At 35.2% G+C, this 27382-nt stretch overlaps 1 protein-coding gene and 1 long non-coding RNA gene across 4 annotated transcripts in view; one reads left to right on the top strand and one right to left on the bottom strand.

Annotated features, from left to right (window-relative positions):
- Positions 1–27382, top strand: part of LOC139992796 (uncharacterized) — a 208635-nt gene that overhangs the window by 111612 nt on the left and 69641 nt on the right. The window contains exon 7 of one of the 2 annotated variants that reach the window (XR_011801194.1): positions 19792–19973. The exons of the other annotated variant lie outside the window; for it this stretch is intronic. This is a non-coding gene — a long non-coding RNA (uncharacterized lncRNA). Of the gene's footprint in view, positions 1–19791; positions 19974–27382 lie in introns of those variants that run through there. 2 annotated transcript variants of the gene reach the window in all.
- The window catches only part of LOC139992777 (dipeptidase 1), a 146402-nt gene that overhangs the window by 82394 nt on the left and 36626 nt on the right, over positions 1–27382 (bottom strand). For both annotated transcript variants that reach the window (XM_072013965.1, XM_072013966.1), the window contains exon 3: positions 17826–18134. In XM_072013965.1, the coding sequence (XP_071870066.1) occupies positions 17826–18134 (309 nt within the window). The remainder of the gene's footprint in view (positions 1–17825; positions 18135–27382) is intronic.

Below are 27382 nucleotides of genomic sequence, written 5' to 3'. Positions count from 1 at the left end.
CTCTACTCCTCCGGGAGGACCAAGTTGTCGTATGTAATAAATTATGTCTTCTGCTTTGTTTCTATGTCCGATTGTTTCCTTTCTTCCCTGTGTTCTCAACAACGATGCTCTACGAAGGCTGTTTCTTACACCTCCGTCTTCATTTCGCTCTTCTTCGGAGAAAGCGACTCCAAGTTTCCACGACTGTTTAACACCTTCGTTATCGTTAGAAAGGTTAGTACCTTTTTATCTATTAACGTCTGCTTCATTCATAACAGAGGTAATATCAGAAGAGAAGTTTTATTTGTGACTATAATAAAATAACGGCTATAATAATGAAAATCCTTCTAATGATGGTGATTATTCATTAACATACCGAAATATCGAATCGCCTTTTCTGAACTTTTTGCTGCATTTGGAATTCGCGTATCGATAGCGATAAATAGAGACAGTTTATGTATTTATGGGAAATATATAAGTATAAAAATATATAGAATGCACATAGTGAGGATGACTACGTGAAATACCTGAGTTAAACCGCCCATTATGATATTTAATGAGTGGAAGAAATCTGTATATATATATATATTTCACTTTGTTGTCGTAAGAATTCACTGTAAAGATTTGCATTTAAAATCCAACGATAATAATGATTTAAATTGTTATAATAAGGTATACAATATCTTAATAATATTTCTGCGATTGTAATAGCAAATTCTATGTCTGCATGATCGCAGAAAACGTTTGGATAGGTTCAAATGGAATTGTTCTTGCGTGGCAGCTCTGCGAACACTCCATAACACATATGCCCCTTTATATTGTCTGATCACAAAACTCGATATCTACTTTGACGAGTTTGAATCTACCTACACATTTCGTCGATTGACGTCAGTGAATGCACTAGACACGTTCATCGATTTACTTTCAATGTCTCTTGTTACCGATTAATCTCGAAGGTTCATGGTTTAGCGTCCGTTCTCCGAAACGCATATTTCACTTTTATCTTTCATATTTATTCATTTTCTTCTGATACTAGAGATTCTTTAGAATCGATATTTTTTAAATTTATTTTTAAAATTATCAAGCGGAAAAATATTAATTTAAAGCAACAGATAAATGTTATTTTAAATTAACATTTATTTAGTTCTTATGTTTGAACAATGAAGCGACTGAGGGAAAACATAAATGTAAGCTATTTTTTAATATACATACGATCCTTTTTTAACAAATATTTTCAAATAATGATTACTGGAACTAAATATCATTTTTCATATTCAAATACTAAAATTGTATCTGTAGGAAATGAGGTTGAATAGTCGCATACAATAAAAATAGTCGCGGTTGGTATTTATGAGAGTGCTTTGCCTCGCGGAAGTTCTAAGTTTAAAATAAAGTGCCACGCTCGTGATTATAAGAAGTGGATATGGTTTCAATGACGTAAATATTTATAAAAAGATTTCCTTTCGATATATAAATAGGTATTTAGTATTAACACGCGAAACATGTTGCACTCTTTCACCTTTTGCATATTTCATTCAACTGTGGCTGTTTCAAGTTTCAAACAGAGTGAGATTTCTTGAAATATATGGAAAGTATGTCATACGCGTATCGATCCATAGGTAATTAGTATCAATCCTATCTTTCTCAATAATAATTATTAAAAACTAGAGATAGAAGGTCGTAATTTACATTGCTTTTGAACTAAAAGAGAACAATTTTATATATACCCCATTAATTTAAAAAAACTATAAGATATAAACAATTTTTATTAAATCTGAAATTCCTTTTCAACACGTTTCTATAGATAGCAGCTTTGTACATATTTGCATTCGATGTCATGAAGATGTCCTCAACTGTCAGTGTTTTATATTAAAAAAATCCCCTCTAAAAAAATGTCTAAAAAACAAACAAGCAATGTTTACCAGTACTATTTATCAGTAAACACTAATCGTCTTGTCTGCACATGATACCGCACCGGTTCGTCAACAAAATTTCGATGCCAACAATTTGAAAGTTTTTTATTTGTCGAGATTCAGCGAAGAGTCCTCGATCCATAGTTTGTGATCTCCATCTCGCAAAAAATTATTCGTTTACGGATGCACGGAAAATGGTCGAGTATAACTTTTTAATTGCTCGACTATCAAAACCTTTTTCCACAACGATGCCCATACACGAATGAAAGGGTCAGGCTAGATCGAACGCGTTGCAGATGCTTTTAAATATATAACGTCCTTTTCCCTCATCGATCAGTCTCGTAAAACGATTTCGATGGCAACAGGTGCACGAGTGGAAAAAAAAAAGTAGGAAGAAAGTTATATCAACCCAACGAGGATTTCAGATTAATGGGATAACCTAGAGGAGAGGTTGCGGAAGAGTGACTGGCACGGAATAGGAGGAAACGATCCGGTAACACGATGCAAATTGCAAATGAAATTTCGAAAAGAGTAGCTGCTTGGAATCCGGTGGAATTTTCTCGAGGATATCATCTATGTTCGTTTCCCATCCTCCTGTTATTCTCGATATTATATTGTTAATCACATTTAGCAAACTGATTGAATGATTGTTCCCTGTGATACTGATACTGGTCCCTGACGCACATCGCCATAAAGATTTTATTTCTATACATATGTAACTGTATTATTGTGGGAACCTTTATTGTGAACATTCTCAATTATCGTCCTATACGTCATATATATTCAAATTTAGAGAAACTCACGTACTCCATATGTTATGTTAGTTGGTGAGAACTTCATTAACGTTATCTGACTAAACGGTGTTCGTATAATTGGTTGTTCGATTAAGCGGTGTGTACGCTGTTTGGATAATGTTCAGTTAAGCGACATTCCAGTAATCGGATGTTCGGTTAAACGCCGTTCAGACAATCGACATTCTAACGTAGTATAGCTCATGACCTATCATAGAGTTCAATATTACCTTGCGATAATAAAAGGATATATATGTCCCATAGGTAGAAAAATGATTAATCGACAAATCAGCATAATATATCAACGAAACATTAGATAATGGTCTAATATTTCACATTCAATTCTTAAAATATAATTTTTCATCCTGCAATCTGCTTTATTTTCAAGTAAAAGGAACGAAAGAGCAATATAGGAAAATCCGTTTTTTTTTCTGTGCATCATTTAAGTAATTATAAAGCTAATTACTTGGAACAGTAAGATTAAAGTGTTTAAACGTTTATGATATTTCATTCAACCTAATTTAATCGTAAAAAGTAAGACGAGAGAGGATATTCAATAAAATGATGATCGTAATAAATGTTTTTATAACTGATTTTTGTTCCGATCTTTTCTAAACATCCAGAATTCTTAAAATCATTATTTTAATAAATAGTAATTGTAATAGTAATTCTAAAAAAGATCAGTACACTACATTATTTCATAAAATTTGTATAAAAATATGTAGCTACTAAATTCGTTACCAATTTTTCGAGTAATCTGCAATATTATATCCACGAAGCTAAAATCGTAATATTGTAGCTGTAGTGCTCATGAAACTCACGATAGCATCATAAAAATCGTCGCGAAAAGAATAACCGAATCGTTCAATTGTTCAATCGAAATCTGTTTTTAAGCGGCGTCTTTAACGTTTCTTTTTTTCTGGTTCGATTTCTCACCTCGAAACGCTCTAATTGCATCCAGCTGTGGCGTTTTCTATTTAGTTTCCGGGCTGTGGTAACCCAATTAAAACTTGATCGAGGCGACGAGGGAAGAACGGTAAAAGGAGAGGGGGAAACGAAGCTGCCGGATGAAAGAAGCAAAATGCCCCCGTTACAAAAATGCCACGCTACCCAATGAAATAGACGGCGGCGACATCGATTTTGAAAAATTCGATTAGCGAGCACAATGGCTGGCCATCCTCCGCGTCCTGCAGCAACCTTTCGTCGTTCGCTCATTTCCGACTGCCTCGCCAATCATCATAGGCCCCGACTTTACCTTTCCTTTGGATAGACACCTATTCTTTCACTGTTTCTCTTTTTCACCTTTCTGTCGAACCTTTCTCCACATTTCAGCTAAATATAGCGACGTATATTGTTAAAACATGATGATTCTGACATACTAAATAGCGAAATATCGCAAGAAGTTACAGTGGCTGGTATTTTCATTTATATAGATTCGGTATCATTTATAATAATTTTCGTATCATTGGATAGTACTTTTGTATGGTTACTAAAATTTCATACTATGGACGTGAAATGTAGAATCTAGTAAAAAATGATGTATTGGAAAATAAGGATGTATATAAACATTTCTTTTAGAAATGTATCCTCCTTTACATCGTCTGTATATCACTATAGAAAGTCTAACAAACTTATATTTGGACTGAATTGGACTGAAAATTTATCTTTTAAGAAATAACTGTTCACCGATGTAACCAACAAGTGCATTAAAAGAGCGGTGTTACCTATCCCAAGCTATCAGAAATAATAGAAAGTTTTTCAAAGAGCGGTATAAAAGTGGTACGAAACGAGGGAGATAATAAGCTCATAATCCGCTAAAAAAATTTCTGTAATTCGTCAGAAAGAAGAAATGAAACTCCGGGGTTAGGGAGTAGAAACCGTAAGCTGTTAACTAGGCGTGCGAATGAAAGGCGCAGCCATCGCACCTTGAAGGCAGCCACGCAGAGAGACAGAGAGAAAGTTAGGATTAAAATGCGAGAGAATAGAATAGAATAGAATAGATTTTTCCCGACAGTGGACGAGGAGTGAAGTCACGTTTCGAAATTTTTCGCCTGTGTTATTTCCCCGGGTAATGTTGGAATTACACGACACGGCGAGAAATTGCAAAACAGCCGACTCTGCCACGTAATGCTCTTCTTAAAAGCTGCGCTGCCGCAACGGAACGGTGCCTGAAAGTTTCTCTCTCCGGACGCTTAATACAGTGCACGGGACTGAGTAATAGCGTGACACTCTCTAGGGGTAATTAGATGATCGCCCTGTGAAATGGTTCTCTATCGTTAAGTATACGACGTTTCGTTCGGTTAATTTCACGAAATTGTCCAGAAACGTGATTGCTTCGTGCGTATTAGTACACTTTTGTTGATTTATTTATGTTAATGTCACTTTACGACTTAAAAGCAACATTTTATCGTAACGTAGCATAAAAGTGTAAAGAACTTGTTAGATGTAACTAAAGATATATCTAATTGTTAGGACAAACAATAGTTGAATATATTCAATATTTTAATATTTTTACAACTAATATCTTTTAAATTATAAAGAAGGTTTAGCTTCAATATCGAGTAAAGAGACAATCAAAGGAGGCAATTTTCTTTCGAAAAAAGAATTTTGTACCACCTAACACGTTGCAGTTCTCTGGTAAACACAAACTAGAGAGCCATTTTCGGAATTGTATCGCATTCGGTGCTTTAATAAATTGTTATACTTGTCAGAGGTCTGATTGGCCCCGATATTGTTATATAATTAATATTCGCTACCCACGTATCAGGCTATCAAATTTTCAATTCGCATTAAGTAAATTCAAAGCAGCGCGTTTTCATTATGAACACGAAGCTCACAATCGTTCTCTCCTCGAGTCCAAACTTTGAATTTCACATCGCTCCGCGAATTAATATAGGAATTTCTACGTATATGCGAACAAACGTAGCCAGATGTAGTTATATACATAGTATATAATGTTTTATTACCTTTCTACTATTTTTCTATTACTAAATTCGATAAAATGAGGAATTTTAGATCTTTTTTTATTATTATTATTGAAAGCATGCACATGTCTTTGACCAAAACTATGTTGGCTTTAATTATTTGAAAAGTACGTTATTCGGATATAGGAATTTTTATTCAATTTACAATAAATTTTTATATATGTCTGTGGGTCGCTATCCAAATTCAATTTTGTCTAGATCAACTAGATCGCTGAAATATCAAATTGTACGGCTTATAGCGTAATAATTCGTAACCACAGTATCGCCACAGCCATAATAGAAAGCCTTAGTCTGTGTATACACATGTTTCACACCTCTACCAAAATTTCGAAAAGTGTTAAACTCGTCTCAGTCGCACGTAACCCAGAACTAATTCCAATCTTCTGTGGCAACGTAGACAGGTTAAAAGAAAGCCAAGAAGTTTCAACGTAGAAACTTCGATTAACTTCCACTCGGTTGAAGAAGAAACTTCAACTAATATCTGGGGTTCATCGTGCCTCAAAAATAATTTCATCGCGTGCGTTTGCTGGAAGAACGGACGCGAATTTGTCGCAGACACATTCGATTGGATGTTTCTGATAAAATCTCATTTTTAGAGTTTTGAATGATACCACAATTGTTAGTAGTTGCACCACTTATCTATATTTCTAAATAAATACAATAGATTTTTCCATCTATTCTTAAACACATTAATGTGACAAGTAAAAAATTACATATACAATAATAAACAGTATTTATTTGTTATAACTTCAATATCTTTCACTATCAATTAGCTACAATTTCTCTGATCCTTAATTTTGAACGTAAACATGTAAAATTAATCTGATTTGGTTATTTTTACATGCCACTGTATATGACTTTAATGTTTTTATACAATTATTCAAACATTTTATACAAACTTATACAATTTAGCAATATTGAAAAATAATGCCACTTGTATTCATTTCTTCTTAATAAACATTTGCATTGTAAATGCTTGCAAATATTCATTTTTAACAGGAATAAAGTTTTAATCGCTTATAAACGTAAATTTGCTTATTTACAAGAGGAAAAATCCTAATTGAGTAAGGTTTCTCATTCTGAACTGCAAACTAGGAATTGATAATTGCTACTATAGACAGTTTCGTAGCGGTATAATAGTATACTAAAGTGAATCATAAGTTCTTGCATAGTTTAAGCGGAAAGTTTATTTCTCTCGTAACAGTTCTATTCGAAATTAAGGATACTGTGTTCTATAGTCTTATGCTAATCGTATGACTTCCCATTATATATGAACATTATCTAGCAGAATAATTAGTTGCAAACTGAAAACTGATAGTATGATTTAACTTTTAGTTGTCGGCAATTTTATAATTATGTATAATATGCACCTATGTGTGCTCATAAATTGAAAATACTCAAAAATTTGATGCGAAACATCTTTCATTAAAGACACGATGACTTCCAATACTGTTGCAGCACCCTTTAAAACTGAATAACATTCTTAAAGTTGTACCAAATGACTTGGGTTTTTTTTTTTTTTGAGAAGTTACAAGGATTAGTTTACCAAATGACGTATAAAAATATTTTTGAAAAAAATTAAAATTGGTAGAAATCGTGAAGAACAAGATAAAACTCACAAATTCCAACTTTTTTTATCTGGGCTTGTAATAAACATTTAAACAACACATTTTGAATATTTATATCAGTTATATGTATATATGCTGAAAATTATATTGAAATCAGTTGATACGGAAACAAGTGACAGGTATCGAAAGATATAAATTTTAGTCTGAAAGTCGTAAAAACTGCGATTTTCGCTACTTTTACCCATTTGTAGTTGATAGCAAGGTTAACTGACCTTAATGAATTTTCAGTATATATGTAGCTGACATAAATGTTCATTACAAACCCAGGTAAAAAAGTTGGAAATTGCGACCTTTACTTTTTTCTTCGTAATTTCGATCAATTGCACTTTGTTCAAAATTCTTCGATACTAAGTCGTCTAATGGACTAATCCCAACCTAAGCCTCTTAACTTCTCAAAGAAACCCGAGTCATTTAATTCAACTTAAAAAATGTTATGCAGTTTGCAATGGCGTTGCGACAATTTTAGAAGTCAATACATTTCATAAAATTTTACATAAACTAAGTTGCTTACAGATACAATACGATACGTTCGACAAAACGATACAAGAGATGGAATTAGTTAAAAATCAATTTTTAAACTTTTAGCATCTGGGCAATTTCAATAAATTTTACGCAAGCGATGTAAACTTTAAATTGATTCAATAAATTTCTCCGACTATCTCTTTCGTTACTTTGTCGCAATAAAGTTATTTCTTAATATTTTACCGTGCAATTTATAGATACGCGAAACAATTTGGATAAATTTCGCATAGAGTGATACAAGATTAAATACGAGATTGTAGAAATATTTAACGCAAACGGAGAGAGATACAGTGAGTGTCAAGGGAAATATATTTATTCGTGGTTCTGTTTCAACACGTGGAATATTAAAGCTACAAAATGTATGTAGATTTAGAGCTCAGATGTTCCATTAGCTTCTACGATTTGTGCACACGCCCGTAAAGAGGAAAATCCTTTACATCGACCAGTTGAAAAGATAATCTTAACATCTGCGAACTTTACTGGTGTTCGTGTTATCGTTTGTCATTTTCACGTAAAGCTGAATGCGCAGCTGTTAAACGCTAACGGTTATGTAATGTCTGATGTTGAGAAAAGAGATATACCCATTTCTTTAAAGCTAAAATTTATTTTCCGAAAGGATACCATCGGTTTCCTAAAAGAGTAACGTAACTAGAAAAACTAAATTGTTTGAGAAATTTGACGTGAAGCAGAAAGTTTGAAGCAGAAAATAATGGACAAATCTTTTTCTTCCACTATTTAGGTAATAACTTTCTGAGTTTGGTCTTAATAAAATATTGTTTATATGTATTTTGTTTATGATTAAGGAAAGGATTAAAACAGTTCCTTAATTTTAATATTCTTCCTGTGAAATAGCATATTTTTATCAAGTCAAATATCTTCTGTTCGAATGAGTAGTTCACTTTTGCAGTCATTGTTTATTAGCGAAACGCAAAGCCGCGAAATACCGACTGGAAGATGAATGAAAAAGAAAAATTACAAGTCGGGCAGCGCTGTATGATGCTTAATGACAAAGAGAAAGTGCGATAAAAAATTTCAGCCTAGTCGAGACGCGGAGTATTAAAACCGCCTTAAACAACCACTAGATAAGTAACAATAACGTTGTATACTTCTGTGAACCGCGGTCGTCAGCTAGATCAGAACTGGGGAAAAAATAAAGTGAAGGGGAGAGAGGGAGGAAAAACCTTGCTTATGTCGCGCACTTATGTCAACAAGCAAGCTCGGGGTCAACTCGGATCCAACACACGGAAACACAGAAAATCCAATATCCGTCGTGAAACGAAACGACACTTGAATATTCCGGCGATGCTCTACGCCTTCGAGGCGCACGCCAACCGAATGGCCATGAATTCGAAATTCTCAGATATAACCGGGATTTATTGAAGTTTTTGACAACGTTGATTTCGAATGTTCCTCGTACTGGCGTCTCAGTCGTATCTCGCCTTGTCGAAACGCGAGCTTGTGCGTTGATACATGTGTGATGTAAGTAGGTACAGTTATTCTCAAATGTATTCGTACTTAGCGTAGAAAATTCTCATATGTACAGGGAGATCCAAATAAAGTGTTACGAGCTGTTATCTCAGTAACTAATGAAGGTATCGATTTTATTTTTGCTGCAATTAAATGGTATATGGACGCTAATTATTTGGAGTGCAATCAGTTTTCTTATAACGAGTTGTAGAGTGAAGAAAGGGGCATCTAATTTTCTTTAAATAGAAGATGGCATTAAGTTTATATTATTCGGATACTTTTATCAAAGTGAATAACATTTATTTAAACTATTCTTTTTTATTGCGCGTAGTTGCAGAATTATAGTAGGATCAAATAACGAAATGGTGTAATTAATGTGATGTAACACATAATATCAAAATAGTAATTTTGTACCAAGAGATACATATTTGCAGTAATGATCATAATAAACTAAATATGCTTATAATGTTAACATTAATGTAAATTTTGCTTGATTTTATTAATAACGGCCAATAATTTCCTCCGGGCAACATTATCATGCACTCAATATAATGGTCTGTGCCGATGATAGGGGATAAAATTTTAGCTAAAATGTTAGGCGAAATTTAATTTTCCTGCTATTGTTTTACAAATGTTAATGGATACTGGAATTTAGTCGATGCAGTATAATTTCTAGTTTGACGGATATTTGTGTTAAAGCAGTATTTTCATTATTGTAATAATTAATAAGTTCACAGAACTATTCATGTAAAATTATGGATGCATTTTATAATATAAATTTGTAATAGTCGACATTTCATAATCAATGCCTTCTGCTTCATCTCATACCTAATTCTGTATTATAGACAAAGTCCATAATTAAAAGTAAGGTATGTAGGACATATTATGCTCGTACAATGTTTTTTATTTATTTTGTGTGGAGCTTCAACTACTGGAGTATAACGTGTATTTATGAGTCACTGGGTATAATTTTAATTTGCTTCATGTTACACGACAATTGGATATGCAATATTAATACAGCGATATTGCAAGCATAAATGTCATTCTCGTAGAATTTAATAACATAAATGATGAATGTCCAGAACCCAGGAAGATGTCTTTTCAAAATTTGTTAATTGATCAATGTCGAAACCATTGAAATATTGTATAAATGAAATTTAACACGAAGTTCAACAAAAAACAAACCACTATTTATTTTGTTAAGAAAGATGATATAAAATTTTTTAAATGGCGAACCTCGTATTTTTACAAATATACCAATTCAATGAGTCAAAAGGAAATATTTGCATCGGTGTGACTATTTAAAATTAGAATCTCTGATGATAAAATAACTTTCTATTCTATTTTTTACCTAATCCACTATTACATTTTTACTTTTACGACGAGCTAACAATTAATCAGAAAGCTACATTTATACACTACATAAAATAATTACGAATTTCGTGTGGATTGCATTACGCCCGCTTTCTGATCTATACAAATTGGATTCTGTACAAATATTACCGTACAAAGTACACAGAGTCATCTAGGTACGTAAGTTTTAATTGTTTCGAGCAATACGTTATCTTCACTGAGATTATTAATCAGCTTGATGGAAGAGTTAAAATTTTCAGCTTTAGATACGAGAAAAGGAAAATCTGAAGATAAGGATTAAGCTGAAAACTAAAAATATTTAAAATCTGCTTGAGAACCTACTCTTCAAGATACGTAGCTTTTAAAGGTTACGATAAAATAAACGTAAAAATCGTTTAATACAATAGTTTCTAAAAGTATATTCGTAAATTGCAAATATGAATTTTCGAGATGGCACTTTTCAGGTCGTTTACGATGAAACATGAACAGAAGGTTGTTAGCTTCCAAGGTAGTACTTGAAACTAACCCCTATTCATAGTCATGCACGGTGACTTTTTGACGAGAATAACGCAATCCATCGTAGCGTGTCTCGCTCTCTCGACATAATTATACGAAGTCGAGATCTTGAGGAGCTCGAGAGATCATGGTTTGCCTGAAATCCTCTGGCGGTACGAAATTCCCGGATATAATCCTTAGAATCCCTTTTACGTAGTTCTCAAACACTCCAGAACATGGAAAACCATTATTCTGTCAAATATTTCGAATCCAATCAAGTGCCTAGCTATGGTGGTATAACGCGATTCAGCCTAGCTCGAATAACTTTCGCTTTCTACCAGATAATCCCGATAGATATCGTTTGGAAATACCAGAAAATATTAAGGATATTGCTTGAGAAATTCATGACGTTATAATTGATATAGAAGTGAATTGCTATGAAGTGTGACAAGTAATATAGAGGTAAATTACTCGAAACACAATAGGAGCAAATTAATTGGCTATACGAATAATAGCTTACATGCTTTTGATGATGATTTTTATATTTTTATCTATGTAAAGGAAAGCAATATGGGGTTATCTAGAATTTACTAAATTTAGTATAATACTATTTGCATTATAATATATATTATGCATTAGAATAGTTATTTTTAGAGTGCTACTTGTTAAATAATTAAATTGATTTAAATAACAACTGTATTAGATGAATATACTTTTGTTAGAAAATGATCGTACAATTAATTTATTAAGCATTTTATTACATTGTTCATATATTTTATTATTGTATATTTCATTATATTGTATAAGTCTGGATTATGTTATTTAATTGTATTGCGTAATATATAAAATATACACGCTATGTATCTACAAATTAAAATTAAATAACCTAATTTGTATCTAACTCAAACTGTTGTGGTCACCTGTGTCCCAACGATACCAGCTGCGGGTTAATCTGTTTTAGATCCTCTGGGATCTATAGATTATTATATTACAAGCATAGAAAATAAAAGTAGCTAAGTTTATTATACGCATTACCATTCAAACGTAAAACTATTATTTAATTTTGAACATTTAATTAACATCGTGGTTATCACATTCAGCGAACGCATGCGAAATGACTGCATGGTAAAAATATACAAGAAATAATAATAAAATTTTCGTTTACGCGATATACATATTTCGGTGTTGAATAAACTTCCACCAAATAAGATTCAAACGCTAATTAGAACTCTCAAAGCTGCTTTTTTTCCATTGCCAGTGAATATAACTGCCCGATAATGGCCAGCTATACACCTAGATATATTTTCAACCATTTCACCACGATCTCGCACACCAACCCTTAAAAAACAATTCCTATTAACGGCGAACCGTTTCATTCGCAAAACGCTATTTCCCCAGCACGATCGAGACAAATGAAAAAATATTCAAACTAACCAGAGCGATCGATCGTGAAAACAAAGCGATTATACAACCCCTTCCGAACCTTTCGTCACACCTGCACCGGCTTGTTAGAGACGACAAAAATCAACGTAAACGTATGCCATGGTCGAAAAACCGAAACAAAAAACTGCACAAAAGAAACAGACACAGGTAAAATGGTACCTGGAGCCCGAACGGTATGTAAATCAGAATCAGGGAAGAACAACGATAAAAAAAGAAGGAGATATACGAGTTCCATCGAAGGACCTGACTATGTCCATGTGCGTCCCGCTTGCACGGCCGCCAATGCACACACAGGCCAATATACATATGTATATTGCCGAAGTTTACTTGCTGCAGTGCAGTAGTAACGTTGCCCCTTCATCCCCCGGGCTGGTACCGTGCACCCTGTGCATCTCTCCTTCTCTCTTGCCGCACGATTCACTTTCTGCCTTCCTGCATGCATGCTTCGTTCCTCTCTTTCATCCTCTCCCTTTCTCTGCTCTTCCTGTACCCTGCATCCTTGTCTCTTTCCATTGGTCTGCCTTCATCCGGTATCTCTCTCGCGTGCCACCCTCGCTCACCCTCTTTTTCTCTCCGCAGCAACGTCCGAAAATGGATTCTCTACCTGGCCCGGAATAGTTTTCGAAAAGTTTTGCTCGCACGCGACCGGCCGTGCAAACACACGCGGGTCCAGCTGTGCGCAAGTATGTGACAGCGTATATGCAGCCGGATACACGCACACACGGCCGCTCCTGACAGGTATTACGATGATAGATACGCGCGTGTCATCTTTTTTTGCGCGCGCTCGCTCCACCCCCACAGCCAACCCCTCGTGCTGGCTGCTGGATCTCTTCCGGTCCTTTTGCAACTGGCTGGCAGCCAGCCAGGATTCACGGTGCTACCACGAACCAGGACACTAGAGTTCGACGTGTAGCATCTCCGTGGGCAGCGCCATTTCAAAATGAATTTTTCTTTCCTCTATTCGTATCTTTCTCTGTTCCGCTTTGTACGTGTAACTTGTGTATATGTGCATGGATGGACGTGTGAGTGTGTATTTTTACTGTAACCGCGCGGCTTACCCGGTCAAACGAGGGCACGATAGCGAAGTTCGAGCCAGAGGACTGCGCGGTTTGCCCAAAAGAATCCGTTTTCACGAGAGAGCATTTCCCCCGGCCGCTTCTTTGCGACAGTTTTCTCGCGCGCTTTTTTCTCCCTTTTATCGTTTCTACTTTTAATATTTTATGTTTTTCTCCGTTCTTTTTTCTTTACTCATTTTTCCTCTTTGATTTTCCAGAACGATTGCCTGCGGAACTTGCCCTAAATGATGTTCAATTTACGCCACCGATGAGCGAACAGTGTTATGTTTACCAATGGTTTTTGTTTTGCAGTCGCAACTCGATTTCCATAGGTGGAATTAATTGATTGGAATAGTTAAAGAAATTTGATTAATTATTAATCAATTCATTTTTATTAATTATTTTAATTAATTAATAATTTTCTAATTAATTATCCAACTAATATCAAGCGAGCTTGAATTAAAGAAGTTACTAGTAATTGATAAATGCCTAGTCATTTGGAGTTATTTAGACTCTACTTACTCTCGTTAGCTATAGTATACGATACTCTATAGCACGATTCATTTTTTCACCACGCTTTGTCACCGCAGAGTCAGAAATATCGAAAATGAATTTTTTTTAACAAAACGAGAACGTTTCTCACAATCACTGCTATAAAACCAACAAGCACAGAAGCTGTAAGACGCTTGCGTGTATATTAAACGCACAAAAAGAAAGGCTAGAAGTGTAGAATATATATAATAGATCGTTTGGAGAGGTGCACTACAAGTCTTGAAATTCTTTTTGGTGTTGGTTGCTACGGTTCCTGGAGATGCTCGAGCTTTACCGCCCCAGTCATGTGTAAAAGATGCGTTCTAACACGGACCCCCGCTAAAGGAAAAGTTCGCTCGGAGGGATTGTACATAATCGTAAAGAAACAATGTTGCGAAGCTCGCAACACGGCGGAACAAGAGGGGCCACCTATTTTGCCTCGTCGCTTCCGCTTTTTGTGCGGCCAGGAAGCAACTTTAAAGCGTTTCAAATTAGTACGAGTGTTAGAGAGAGGGGGGGGGGGAGTAGGGAAAGAGGAAATTTAAATGGTTCACTTTGGACGGGGAATTAATTAACTTGCAGAGAATGTCAGAGAATTTTTTTGCTTAATGAAAATGGAGGCCAAGTTTGTTAAGAAGAATATTCGATATTCTTTTATTTAATTTGCAATAATTGGCCAATGTTTACTGCGACGAATGCGTTGGATTTAATTAAAACATCGTCGTGGATGATGTTTCGATCGAGCACGTAGTTTGTTATTTGAAAGGACAAGAATCATTAATGGTGTAACTCAATACATTGCTATTCTTTATCGAATAATATCCTATGTTTATTGTTTTAAAAAGCCCATTATATTTTCCAAACTATGGAAACGTATTGCAATAGAGAATAACGTTATAACGTAAATGATTATAAACCACGATATAATAAATTCACGCTCTCGAAATCTTCGCTTATTATAATTTCAATCATTTTTACAGTATGTGCACTATGCATAATACACAATCGTACGGTAGCTAATCTCAAGAAGAATTTTCTGAAAAATCGTTTATTTTGAAGCAAACAAAAAATTATTCATTTCATACCGAACGCAATTAGACGTTTATATTTTATCTAGGCAAAATGCGATTTGCCTTATTTAGTCTCTCGTTCATAACAAATTCACGATTATTAGCCTATCATCTATCTTCGAATTGTCAAGAATTCTGAAGTCCCTTAATCGCCAGTCATGTAAAAGAGCCCTAGAAAAGAGGAAGCGGTGAAAACAAACATTATTCCCCTGATCCTTTTCCACTATCCGTCCTGGACAAAGGTTGGCCAAACCTTTGACGTACATTTTCCTCGGATCGACAAAAGAACAATCGATCTTTCTCATCGCAGTTGGACGCGTTCCCGTGGCATCAGGGAACCTTCAAATTTTTCCGAAAGCACACAGCCGGAGCAGTGTGCGGAATAGAGAAAGCGCGGTGACAACAAACGCCCACCATAGTCCTCTATAAGAGAAGTAGCCTTTTGTAGGGGTTCCATGGAAGGCTCGTACGTTATCGCAAGTACGTAATCGTAAAGACTTAAAGTATAACGCCGTCGGGTCCTTTCTTTCGCCGGAAACCGAGTGCCGCCTCACCATCCTTCCTTTATCCTTGCCTCTCTCTTTCTGCCTGTCTTTTTCCCCTCTTTCGTCTTTTTCTCGTTCCATTCTATCGCGGCTACGGTGTTCCTCAACTTCAGAGAAGAATTTCAGAGTCCGATATAAAAGACAAGAAGACGCTGCCAGAAGCCAGGAAGCGTATAGCCGCGGCAGACGAGAAATTCTTTGAGAATTTTTCAGACTGGCAATGAAATACTCGCAATAGTGGCGTTAACGACCAGGGCTCAGATAGGGCGAAAAGAGACAAAGTGGGACAAAGCTTGGTGGAGAATTGGAGCACGAAATGTAATAGTTCGACGAGTTGCTATCGTTCGTGCTTGTTATTTGTTTCTTTGCGTCGCGACGAACGCCGTGTCGCAACGACGGAACGTTCTTATGAAATGATATATGTCCGTAATCTCTGTTAGAGTGATGCCTCGCGAGGTGCGTCAACGCGAAAGCAAGCAATATTTCACGGTTTTCTACGATCTCGCGATCTCCGATCGTAGAACTCTTTGTTGACTCAGGATCTGGCCCGATGTATTGCTTATAAAGTACAAGAAAGTTTGATTTCCTGGATGTTAGTCAGTTCGGAACTAATGTTACTGTTTCTGATGAGTTTGTAGGTGATATATGGGATTTGATATTAGTTTCGATTATGATTTCGACATAAAGAGACAAATTATAATAAATACATAGAACCATTGTTACTTTTTCTGAAGCGTTTAGACACGATGGCGCGACGTCGAGGTCTTCGCGTGTCCTTCTGGTGAAGTGTACGACAGGGTTGAAACTCAGTCTTCTGGTGAAGCGTACGGCAGAGTTTCTTCAGGATCCAGTTTCAGAGTCAAGGACTTAAAAGCCATTCGTTCGATGAAGTTCGGACACGTTGAAAGTTGAAAGTTGGACACTATCGTCGTTTGTCGAACACGCCGCGTCCAGCTTTTCTCATGCAAGAGAACCAGATCGGCCGGTGCCATTAACGTTAAAACGTTTACTTTCGACAGATGGGAAAGCAATCAAAAAGTGGCTGTTCCGAGGCATAAATGGGGTGTCGCTGCTGAACTTTCGTCGTACTTGCTCGAAATCCTGATCGAAATGTAGGCGTAGGTCGTATTTTAGTAGCAAGCAGATTGCCAGAAAGAGGAAGTGATTTTAACATTTGAGTTTGAAACTCGTTCAACGCTACATGCATTAGCTCGTTTATTAGAAAAAAAATAGCTTTGTTCGTGCGTTGTTTATACTTCTACAATTTTCTTTTTTAATACAATGTACAATATCATCGTTTCGTAATTAAACAGACATAAAACATCATTAAACATCATCGAAACGAAATTATTGTAGTTTGTAACCAAGCGTTTCCCCTGTATGCTCTGCATCATCGTTCGAATTTATTACTCGGCTGGTCAATCCTTGTAACTGCCAACTGGCAGAATTCTGAAATCGAGTTTGATATATCCAGGCGAATGGAATTAACGTCGAAAAGCCTCGAAGAGGGGTCGCACTTCCAGCAATATATTTCATTCGTTTTAACTTTCTCGCGTTTAACACGCTACTTTTGCACGAATGCGACCACAGAAACAATTTAATTCCCGACGACCGATAATCCGGTCCCAAAACAAAGGCGCGAACGCTAAATTTCATTTAGCACCGTGAACCCACCCGTTCCGCTAGGAATAATCCTTCTGTTGAAAGTGGTCCACACACAAGGGTGAAATGTTTGAATACATACGTCGATGCCTGTGACATGACGTTCAAATTATTGTGCTAATAAGAGTAACGTTATGCGTGTGTTTAGAATAAATGTCGACTTTTTATATCGATCTAGGTATTGATCGATATAAGTGCAAATATTTTTTGTATGTTAAACTAGTCGCGGTCTTTACATTTATCCAAATTTTGATTTTCCAAACGATATCCCGAAACAGCAATCATTGCTATCGCAATACGGTAACGTTAGCAAAAACGATCCCATTCGCTCTAACATAGTCGCATATAATCGCGAATAAAGACGAATCGATTAAAAGGATAATTTACCTGATAGTCCATGTAGTTCCCGTAGCCCATGTGGTTGCAGGTACAGGCACATGCCTGGATGTGCCTCCGCATGTCTAGTTCAACCTCCTCGCCGCAGACGCCTCTGCTCGCGGCCATCATGGTGTCCCCCATGCAGTAACCGCTGGTGCAATACATCCTTGGATCGCTCTGGTCCAGGTAGCCACCTCCCGTGTCATCGTACCCGAGTCCGCTAGCGCACCTGGAATCCGAGGTATATCCCACGCGAGATTGGGGACGTTCCTCGTATCCCAGTCTGGACTGGGGTCGATGGAAGCTCGGAGGTACATCCTGCGACACGGAGAAGGTTTTGCGATAAGTTGCGTTCACCTGCTGCATTATTGAAGAAGGTGAGGTGAGGTAATGCGTGGTGGGATTTCGATAGAAGTTTCGAAGGAAACGGAGGGTGGGATATTCGAGTGGAGAGTTCGACTATTCAATACGTTTCGCACTAATTAAATTTTCATTATTAAGAACTACGAATGTTCGTAGTAATCTATGTTTTTAAGAACAAAATTAAAGACATAGATTATATATGTATATGTCGGATTAACATTTTGATTAGGGTTAGGGGCGTGTAATGAATCTTCACTGGAATTAGCCATTACTGTTATACAATCGAGGTAATGTTGATTAGCATAAGTGTGAGTATTACAGAATCGACAAGTAACCGCGGTGATTAGACACTAATGACAGTGGTCTTAGGTTCGATAACGAATCCGCGGTCAACGGGATAGTAAATGTTCTTTCTTCCAAAGCCTAAGTTGGACTCTTGGTTAAAATAAAACGTGACAATATTCACTGATCGTAAAGATGTTGTTTTTCTCGCTGATGAGATCGCACGAGAGTGTGTTTTCCATCGCGGTGATGCTGCAGAGGAAAATTATAATGGGATATGTCTAAGGGTACGAGATTATCGGATTCGTTGAGGAAAATCTACGCTCGAAAAGTGAAGGAAATGGACGTTGCTGTTAATTGGTTAATTTCTATGTTAGTGGTTAGAGAAGGATGCTAGCAGCCCTTGAGAGAAAGTTGCTAGTGGGAAGCGTCGTTCGTGAGAAAAGTATCTTCCCGTAGTAGGTGATAGATTTAAGGACTGTTAGGACAAAGACTGTTTGTCCATTTGAAGGACCTTAGTTAACTAAATCCTAAGATTTATATCTCCTCAGCCTCCTCAGGCTAGTCCTCATTCTAGTTAGCTAGCTGAACATGTACTGTGGAGATGCATCGACATCTGGTAATCATCTTGCCCGAAGAATACGGTCTGTGTGTGGCGAGCCATGGGGCAGAAACCATTGGAATGTTTACTATCGAGTGCCGCTACAACTACTTCTTTTTTAAGGAGAGCTATACAATTATTCTATGTCTCTATTAGGTAAAAACGTTCATCCCGTGACCGCGACTACATTCGGTGACTAGTTGTCGCCTCGAGCCCAAACTCATTATCGCAAATCTCAGACAATTATAATCGGATTAACTTATAAAGATTAAAGTATTGGGGATTTTCCAAAGGGAAGGTCCGGTGTCCTTTTATCTCCGACATATATATATATATATATATATATATATATATATATATTCATAATTGTGTATTGAACGTAAACCGTATGAAATTCGTGAGGATAATAAAGAGATTTTAATGTTAAGTTTCAATGTTAATAAAATAAAGTCAATGGATATTAAAAATCACGCGGAATTTTTACAACGTGGGAGATAAATTAAAAGGCCGAAATGAAATTTTTTTTTCAATGGAAAATATATTTTGCCCCAAATTGGAGCAAGAAAAAAATCGTTCTCCTTGAATTAAATGGCAATGAATAAATCGTACAACAAATATCCGATTATATATTCCTCTTATTTCGTGAATTTTAGTAGTAAATATAACATGTGAAAGAGCTTTTTATCAATTCCTTTGCTTGTTTAGAAAGAAGAATTTATTAATTTTCAGTATTATATCTGGCGTCGAATAATTGCTATGGGTAATTTAAAAAATAGTGGTGGATATAATCGAGAAAAGTCGTGAAATTTCGCACGCTGTTAATTTCCTTCAAGTCTTCAGTGGAAATGGATGATTCTGGAGATAGTTCTTAGATGCATTTTAGATATTCTGAGGTGAGTGAATCATTTAAATGTTGTTTGAAAGGTCTTTGTTGTCTTTACTCTTTAAGAAATCTTTTCGTATTATTTTTCAATTTTTGTTCCATTAATCATAAATGGTTGTATTTCATTTTGTCAATGGAAGTAATGGTAAATCTAATTTTTATTATTACAAATGTATATTATTAATTAATATTCACTATTACTTTAAAAATGGCAAAGTTAAATATTGTTATTAATTAAACTTCTATTTTATATGAATACAAATTTAAAGGCACTACTTGTTGTAATAAAACTAATTTGTTAATAATTTTATACAACAGATAGCTATTATCATTGATAAATTAACATTACAAATTTATTCTTTATTACGTAGTATGATTTATATAACTTTTATATATATGCAATTAAATTCGTAGAGTATAATATTGATAATATTTCTATACTCTGTTTTCATATTTTCTACTACAGATATCGTATCATTTGCCATTTAAAGATACTTTGTATCTATACTGCGCTAGATTTAAGTATGTTATATATTACAACAACTTGAGTTTTATAAAGATGTACAATTATTGTATAAATTGTATTAAAAACCTATTCTAAATCATATCCATATTTTTCTGATACAAAATTGCAATTTTCCGTGCTACATATTCCCAAGTTATGTTCTTCTGATTTAAAACTACGATTTTGGTTAAAAAATTTCCCGGAACATACAAATTTCAGTTCCGGAAAATTTTGCGTGTCACTTAATTATATTCCCCTGATGCAAAATTTCATGTGTAGTTAAAAATTCCTACCATGATCTGAAAATTTTAGTACTAAAAAATTGTTGCCAATACCTGAGAATTTCAATGCTAAAGAGCTTTTGCGTGCGACTTACTTACGAGTTATGTTTTCCTTATGTAGATTCTTAAATTTTCGCAAGAAATTTTTATCAAAAGTTGTCTCATCTTGCTTTCTATTTATTTCTGTTATGATTCTATCTTATACATACATGGATGGAAGGAAGGACAGATATATGGACAGAACGATGAGCAATGGATAAGAAGCAAAAGGAAAAGGGGATGGGAAAGGAGATAAGGGAAAGGAAGTATGAAAGGGACAAGGAAAAAAATATAAGGAAATAGAAAGAAGGGATGGAAAGAAATATAAAGGAAAGAATACAATGAAAAGAAATATAAAGGAAAGGGAAGAATGGAGAGGAATACAGAAAATAACTAGGAAGGAAAGGAAAACGAACGCTCATGGAAGTATCATTTACCTTTGTTTTTTCTGCTTTCAAGGTTTAAGTTTAATCGGGAATACAGGAAACAAAGAAAAGGAAGTACAGGAAAAGATGGAAAGAAAAAATCATTGGATTTATCATTTACCTTTGCTCCTGCCGATTCTAAATATCAAATAGGAATAGAAGAAAGGAAACAATGGAGAGAAAGAAATGATTATTACTTTACCTGTAGTCCTGCTGATTGCAAAATTTCAGCAAAATTGAAGGAAAGAAAATACAGGAAAACATGGAGGAGTCCCTAAATACATATAATATGTATTGTATACACAAGAAACCTGACAGATAAAGAGTTAATTGTTTTCTAAATCTGCTTTTTCTGCATTTTTCGTTATTTTATTACACTGTCAAAGGGTTAATATCGTCGTTGTTCCTTAGAAAACATTTAATTTGAGAATTAATCTCGAATGTATTAAAAATATTTCATTGATCTATCTAAATTAAACAGTACAGCACAATAATCTCAGAATATTGCTCTGATTTCGTGCTACAAACAAGAAATATAAATTGAACGCGTTGGTTTAACAACAACCTATGTAGAGATTTAATGGTTTGCAGAATATTTAATGATGAAGGTCTTAACGTTCGTTGGTTGGGTTACCCAAGGGCTGATTTATGCTAAGATTTCGATAAAGTTTTAGAGCTGGGGACATAGAAAGTTTAGAAGTATTTGATTTATACTAGACTGTTTGCGTAGACAGTGGTTTCTGGAATAATTAACGATAATGGCTCTAATACAGAGCACATTGATAAATATTTACACTTGCCGTAAGATAATCAACGACTGTAGCAACTTAGGTACTCTATACATTTCAATTCTGCCGTAGTATTTATTTGCTTACTCTACTTTCATTTAGGTAGCTTCTTCTTAGGAAAATAAAATTCCTTAAAATGATTAAAAAATTAATCTTTAATATAATCTCTACCATGTTTTATTAGAATCGTTAATTTCTTCAGAGTCTGATGATCATCAATGTTATTCCTGGATCTATTTCCCTTCATAGTCTGTATTCCGATGTATTATTTTTAATCTATCCCTGAATATCTTGTAAAAAGTCTAAAAATTTCACTGAAGATGAACGAATTTACATCTGCCAATGTTTCTCACCACTTTATCATTCTATAATTCCACAATATATTTATATTTACCAGGACTAAAAGCGACCTAACCGAAGTTAATTCATCTTCATTAGTTCTTAATTCCGTGCCAGAAGGAATTTCTCGCTAAAGGACGACCTAGTTGATAGGTTAAACGCGGAGACAACGGAGGTCAGGTCAGAGAAGGTATTTGTACGAACGGGATGATTAAGCGAAAAGTTGTGCGAATGCTACTGAATACCTTCTGGTGACGAATATAGAAGGATTGTCACTGGTCTTTGTTTCGTAGAGGTATAACAGGAGAGGAAGAACGGAAAATCTATTAAAAAAGAAAATAAATTGTAGAAGACGGCGTCCGTTATGATAACGCAATCAGCGCTGATCAAAGGAGGATGTTAAAAAGTGTCCATTTTTGGATCTCCTTGCGAACGAAAAATTATTGCAGAACATTGAAGAGTATCTATCTAGGAACAAAAAGTTTCAGTAGTGTTTATCCGAGAAAAGAATGGGAAAGTTGGAAACAATGAGCGAAACTACCAACGGTCGGACTTACTCGTGCGTTACACTTAATCTTCATCTTCTTCAGTTACTAATCCATCTACGAAATAATTTTTTAGAAGTTCTGCTGTTATGTCAATTGGTATTTGTAATCGTTCAAATCCGAAATAGCACAAGATCGTTGCTACGTGAGAACGGCAACCACCAACACTGTCTTTGTTTTACTTTTGTCACTTAATACGCAAGTAAAATATTTTACATTATTTAAGTGCTTAGAATGCAATTTTATCATAATCAAAATGCTATTATTCATTTATATTTCAATTTAATACTTTTGATAGTCAAGGGTATCGAACGCTATTGCAATCTGGAATTCAAGGTCTCTATTTTCCTCAATACAGTCTGCACAATATCCAGGTGGCTGTTCCATTTGACGTATGCCACGTGTACATAAACATCTTTATGACTTAGTGTTGCAAGAAATTCCAATCGAGCAACTTCTATGCGGTGAAATTGTGCTCGCCCTATATTTAAGTTTTCTCCGCATATCAATTGAATCGAGCAATCATTCGAATGATGTAGAATTCTATTCGTAATACGGCGATCAAGAGGAAATGTAGATACTGATTTAAATGTGACATTCACAATGTGTTATGGCACAAGCTGTTTTATAATCCTGAGATAACGTAGACAATGTATTATTTTAAATACTTTTGTCGAAATACTCGAATTGACTTTTTTATGATCTCAAAAATATACCGGTTTTTGGTAACAAGTCGTAACTAATTTATTGGTTCATCCGAAAAAGATGAAGACAAAGTATAACGAATGGGTAAGTTGGACCTCTGCTATTTTTTCATCTTTGCATTCATTTTTTCAACCTTTCCATCGTTTTTCAGATATATGCTAGTAACAGTTTTGTTCCTAGAGAGATACTCTTCAATAACCTGCAAGAAATTTTCGTTCGCAATGAGGCTCAAAAATGGCTACTTTTTAACATTCTCCACCATATGCTATACATGCCTTAGTATGTAATACTCGTGGCTGTGCTGTGCTTTGCGATATTTCTTTTCTTTTCTATATGTATTGTTTATAAATATTTTTTAGGACATGAAAATTCCAATTTCAAATCACAAGGAAGATTGCCCCCCTTTCGAAGATTTTTTGTAAAGGTGCAAGCAATGTTACAATATTATATCAGGATATATCGATTTCACAAGTTGATTGAAAGCGACTCAGCAACGATCCCGAGAAGAAGGTTCCTCTAGGAAATGTCTTACGGATGATAGTACCGTGCACATTCTGTTGACCTATATCGTTCGAATTCTAATCAGTCTTCATTCCATATGAGTAATCTGTTACCCTATAATTCTTCACGTTGAAAAGCATCCGAGAGGCAGTGGATATCGATTTCAATTTGTAAATGGTCTCAATCCGTAAACGACGAAACAACATTCTCCACAGGGAACTTTTAGCCAGGCTTTGTTTCTTGCAAGTCTACCATGGATGTCGATGAACGTATTCTTCAAAAGTTTCTATCGTATTTTACACTATTCGTTTCTTATGTATTTTTACACTTGAAACTTGATAGTTTTACCGATAAATATTAAAAGTATTTAAGTGTAAAAATCGCATACGTACTATTGAAAGATATCTTGAAATAATGCTGGGATCTGCGATTTTATCAGACATAATTTCTAATAATTTCTAATAAATAAGACATAATTTCTAATAAAATTTTTCACGTGAATTGCAATACATTTGTGACTTAACAAGAGGAAATTATTGAAATTAATATCGCAATTATGTTAGAGACTATGATAGGAGATAGACATATAATTAGCAATTTCGATAATTACCGGCTAAATCTAATTAATTGTTCTCGTATTTAATGGTTATCTGATGCGTACTGAATCGATTCAGTATTCTATTATTATGTTCCATTATTTGCGTCAGATGATCGAAAGTTTTGCTATCATTTTGAAGATGAAAAATTGAAACTAAAAGAGAGAAAGATAGTGGGGGAAAACTAGTTATTGATACAGATATCGATACAATTATTATACTGCAATAAGATATACATCAAACGAACAGAAGCAAAATCTAATCTCTGCACGCGTGCGAAGTAATAATTTCCATTTCGCGTGTCCGTTTCCCTTAAACATCATAATGACGCATCGATTTCTCATTTGCCGAGATGAAGGTAGCCCGTTTCCTCTTTGGAAAATAGCTTTTAAGAGTAACAGCGAAGAGACGACGACGAAGAAAAAAGGGGAATCGGTTCGATGACCGTCTGCTTCAACACCGGCTGACAATAAAACACTTGAGAGAAACATTATCGATCTCTCGCGGCTCTTTCGCCATCGATATTCCCTCTCTATGGTTGAATCTCGTAACGTTACAACTATCGAGAATCGTTACGTCCATTGTTTCACGAGAGATGGTAATGTATTTCCAAGCTTTTCATTCGAACTGCATGGCCGGCTTGTGAAATCAGCTTTAGGAAATATCGCAATATTATTTCAAAGATTAATTGAGGATTAATCGTGGGATCTCTGGAATGTGTAATTTATAAAATACTATCAGGTACTGGCAAATAATTATCGCTTAATACTCGAAATATTTGGATGTTTTGAAAGATAATGTAAAGGTTAAAATGAAAAGACAAAGAAAGGAAAGAGAGACGAAGAAAGACATAAATAGGGAAAGGTGATGTGTACGTGGTGCGTTCCACACGCGTATTACGCATCGAAATTGCATCGAATAGCAATAGAGGACGAGTTTGGGACAGGTGGCTGCATTCCCAGGCTTATTGCCGAAGAATAAACGTTGATTTATTTCGAACGGTAACATTTCCCGGGACCGCTTTTCTCTCGGCTCAAGCGCGCGTTGCCTGAATTCCTAAAATATGGCGAGGAAACGCGGAACAGGGAAACTGGGCCAAATCGATACCGGCCAAATATACGTACGGCAAAAGTTCGAACTTGAAGCATGCATGCCGGCGCGTCGAATCAATTTTCGGTAACTGAAAAGCCATAATGGCCGCCAGAAGATTCGACGCTGAATTCGAGGTTCAGCCGAACCGTGATCAACCTCGCGTATTCTGCACGAAAGCTTCACTTTCCACCTGATGAACACACGTTGCTCCTCAATGCTTGGTATTGTTGTAGATGGCGATCTATGAAATAATGTTATTACAGTTCGCGATGATGGTCATCGTTAATGACACCTGTTCTATAGCGTTTTAGCAGTTAATAGATAATCGGATTGAGAAAGAAGATAGTCGTAATTAGTGGCGGGACCAAGTTCAATATGTACTTATAAAGCCGAATCAAATCCGCTAAGGTTCATCTGAACAACTTCTTGCAAGAAAATGTTCTTGCATTTAATTTCAACTAAGTTGATTTCACCTAACACTTTGTAAGAAAAGAAATATAAAGTTTTACGAAAAGTCCTATAAGAAGAAGTCATAAAATGGAAGGAATCGAAGTAACTCGAAGGTAATTTAAACATCTACGCTGTCAATCGAATTCTCAAAGTTGAAACACGAATTGAAACATGTCAGTAAAGTTCGTAACGATCGCTATTGTCAGTAACAAATCTCTCTACCATTGAACGTAGTGATACACTTCACTTAACAATCGGGTCGTGAAATGGAAGGCTATGGAAAATAGCGATTTTTTTTCACTCCCTTTTGAAATCTTTTTTTTTTCAAATCGTTATTGAAATAGCGTTATGACTGTTCGCGACGAATATTGTTGACAGTAACAAATATTCTGATATTGGATGTAGCGGTAGCACTTCAGCTAACAACTGGGTCGTGAAGTGAAAGAATAGGAAAGATTGTGATTCCTTTCGTTTGAATATTTTAGAATAGGTACAAAACAGCCGCAGATGAGTATCTGTTTCCAATAAAATGAGATATTATCGCGTTTGTTTCACATTGAGCACTCTTGGTCTTCGATTTCGTTTCTTTTAATACAAGAAATACATTCTATATATAATTACCTATTTTTTCAATATATATTTTACATATATCAATGAAATGTTTATTGTTGCCATTTCAAACGAAAGTTGTGATAGAGATCTAATTCAATTTTGAAAAATATTGACACGAAAACGCATTGTATAAATATTACCATTAAAAAATAGTGACAGTTAATATTGGAAACTATGTATATATAATAGACATATCGATGAATCATGTTTTAAATTTTTTATTTTACTGGCGATATTTATGCAAATAATTAAAATTTCGTATTTATTGATTTTATAGAAGAAGATGGTAAGTACTAATTTTAATTATTAATTTTACTTCAAACGTATAACAGATAAAATATTTTATATATTGTACTCAAACAACTATAAATAAAACATTCAATAGCCTGATATTCCCAATATATCATGTATTGGTTAAAACAAGTAAACATATTTGAGGAATATACATAGCCCATGTTATTCTATGTCCAAAATCAATTGACCTCTCGAGACTACTCAACTATGAATAACGTCACAAGTGGCCTTTTCTTTCCTAATTTCAATACACACTTCAACTACG

Source organism: Bombus fervidus, chromosome 12, assembly GCF_041682495.2.
Source record: "Bombus fervidus isolate BK054 chromosome 12, iyBomFerv1, whole genome shotgun sequence".
In the NCBI taxonomy this organism is placed as follows: domain Eukaryota; kingdom Metazoa; phylum Arthropoda; class Insecta; order Hymenoptera; family Apidae; genus Bombus; species Bombus fervidus.
The sequence above is the reverse complement of the archived record's forward strand: the minus strand, read 5'-3'. Positions and strand labels throughout refer to the sequence as shown.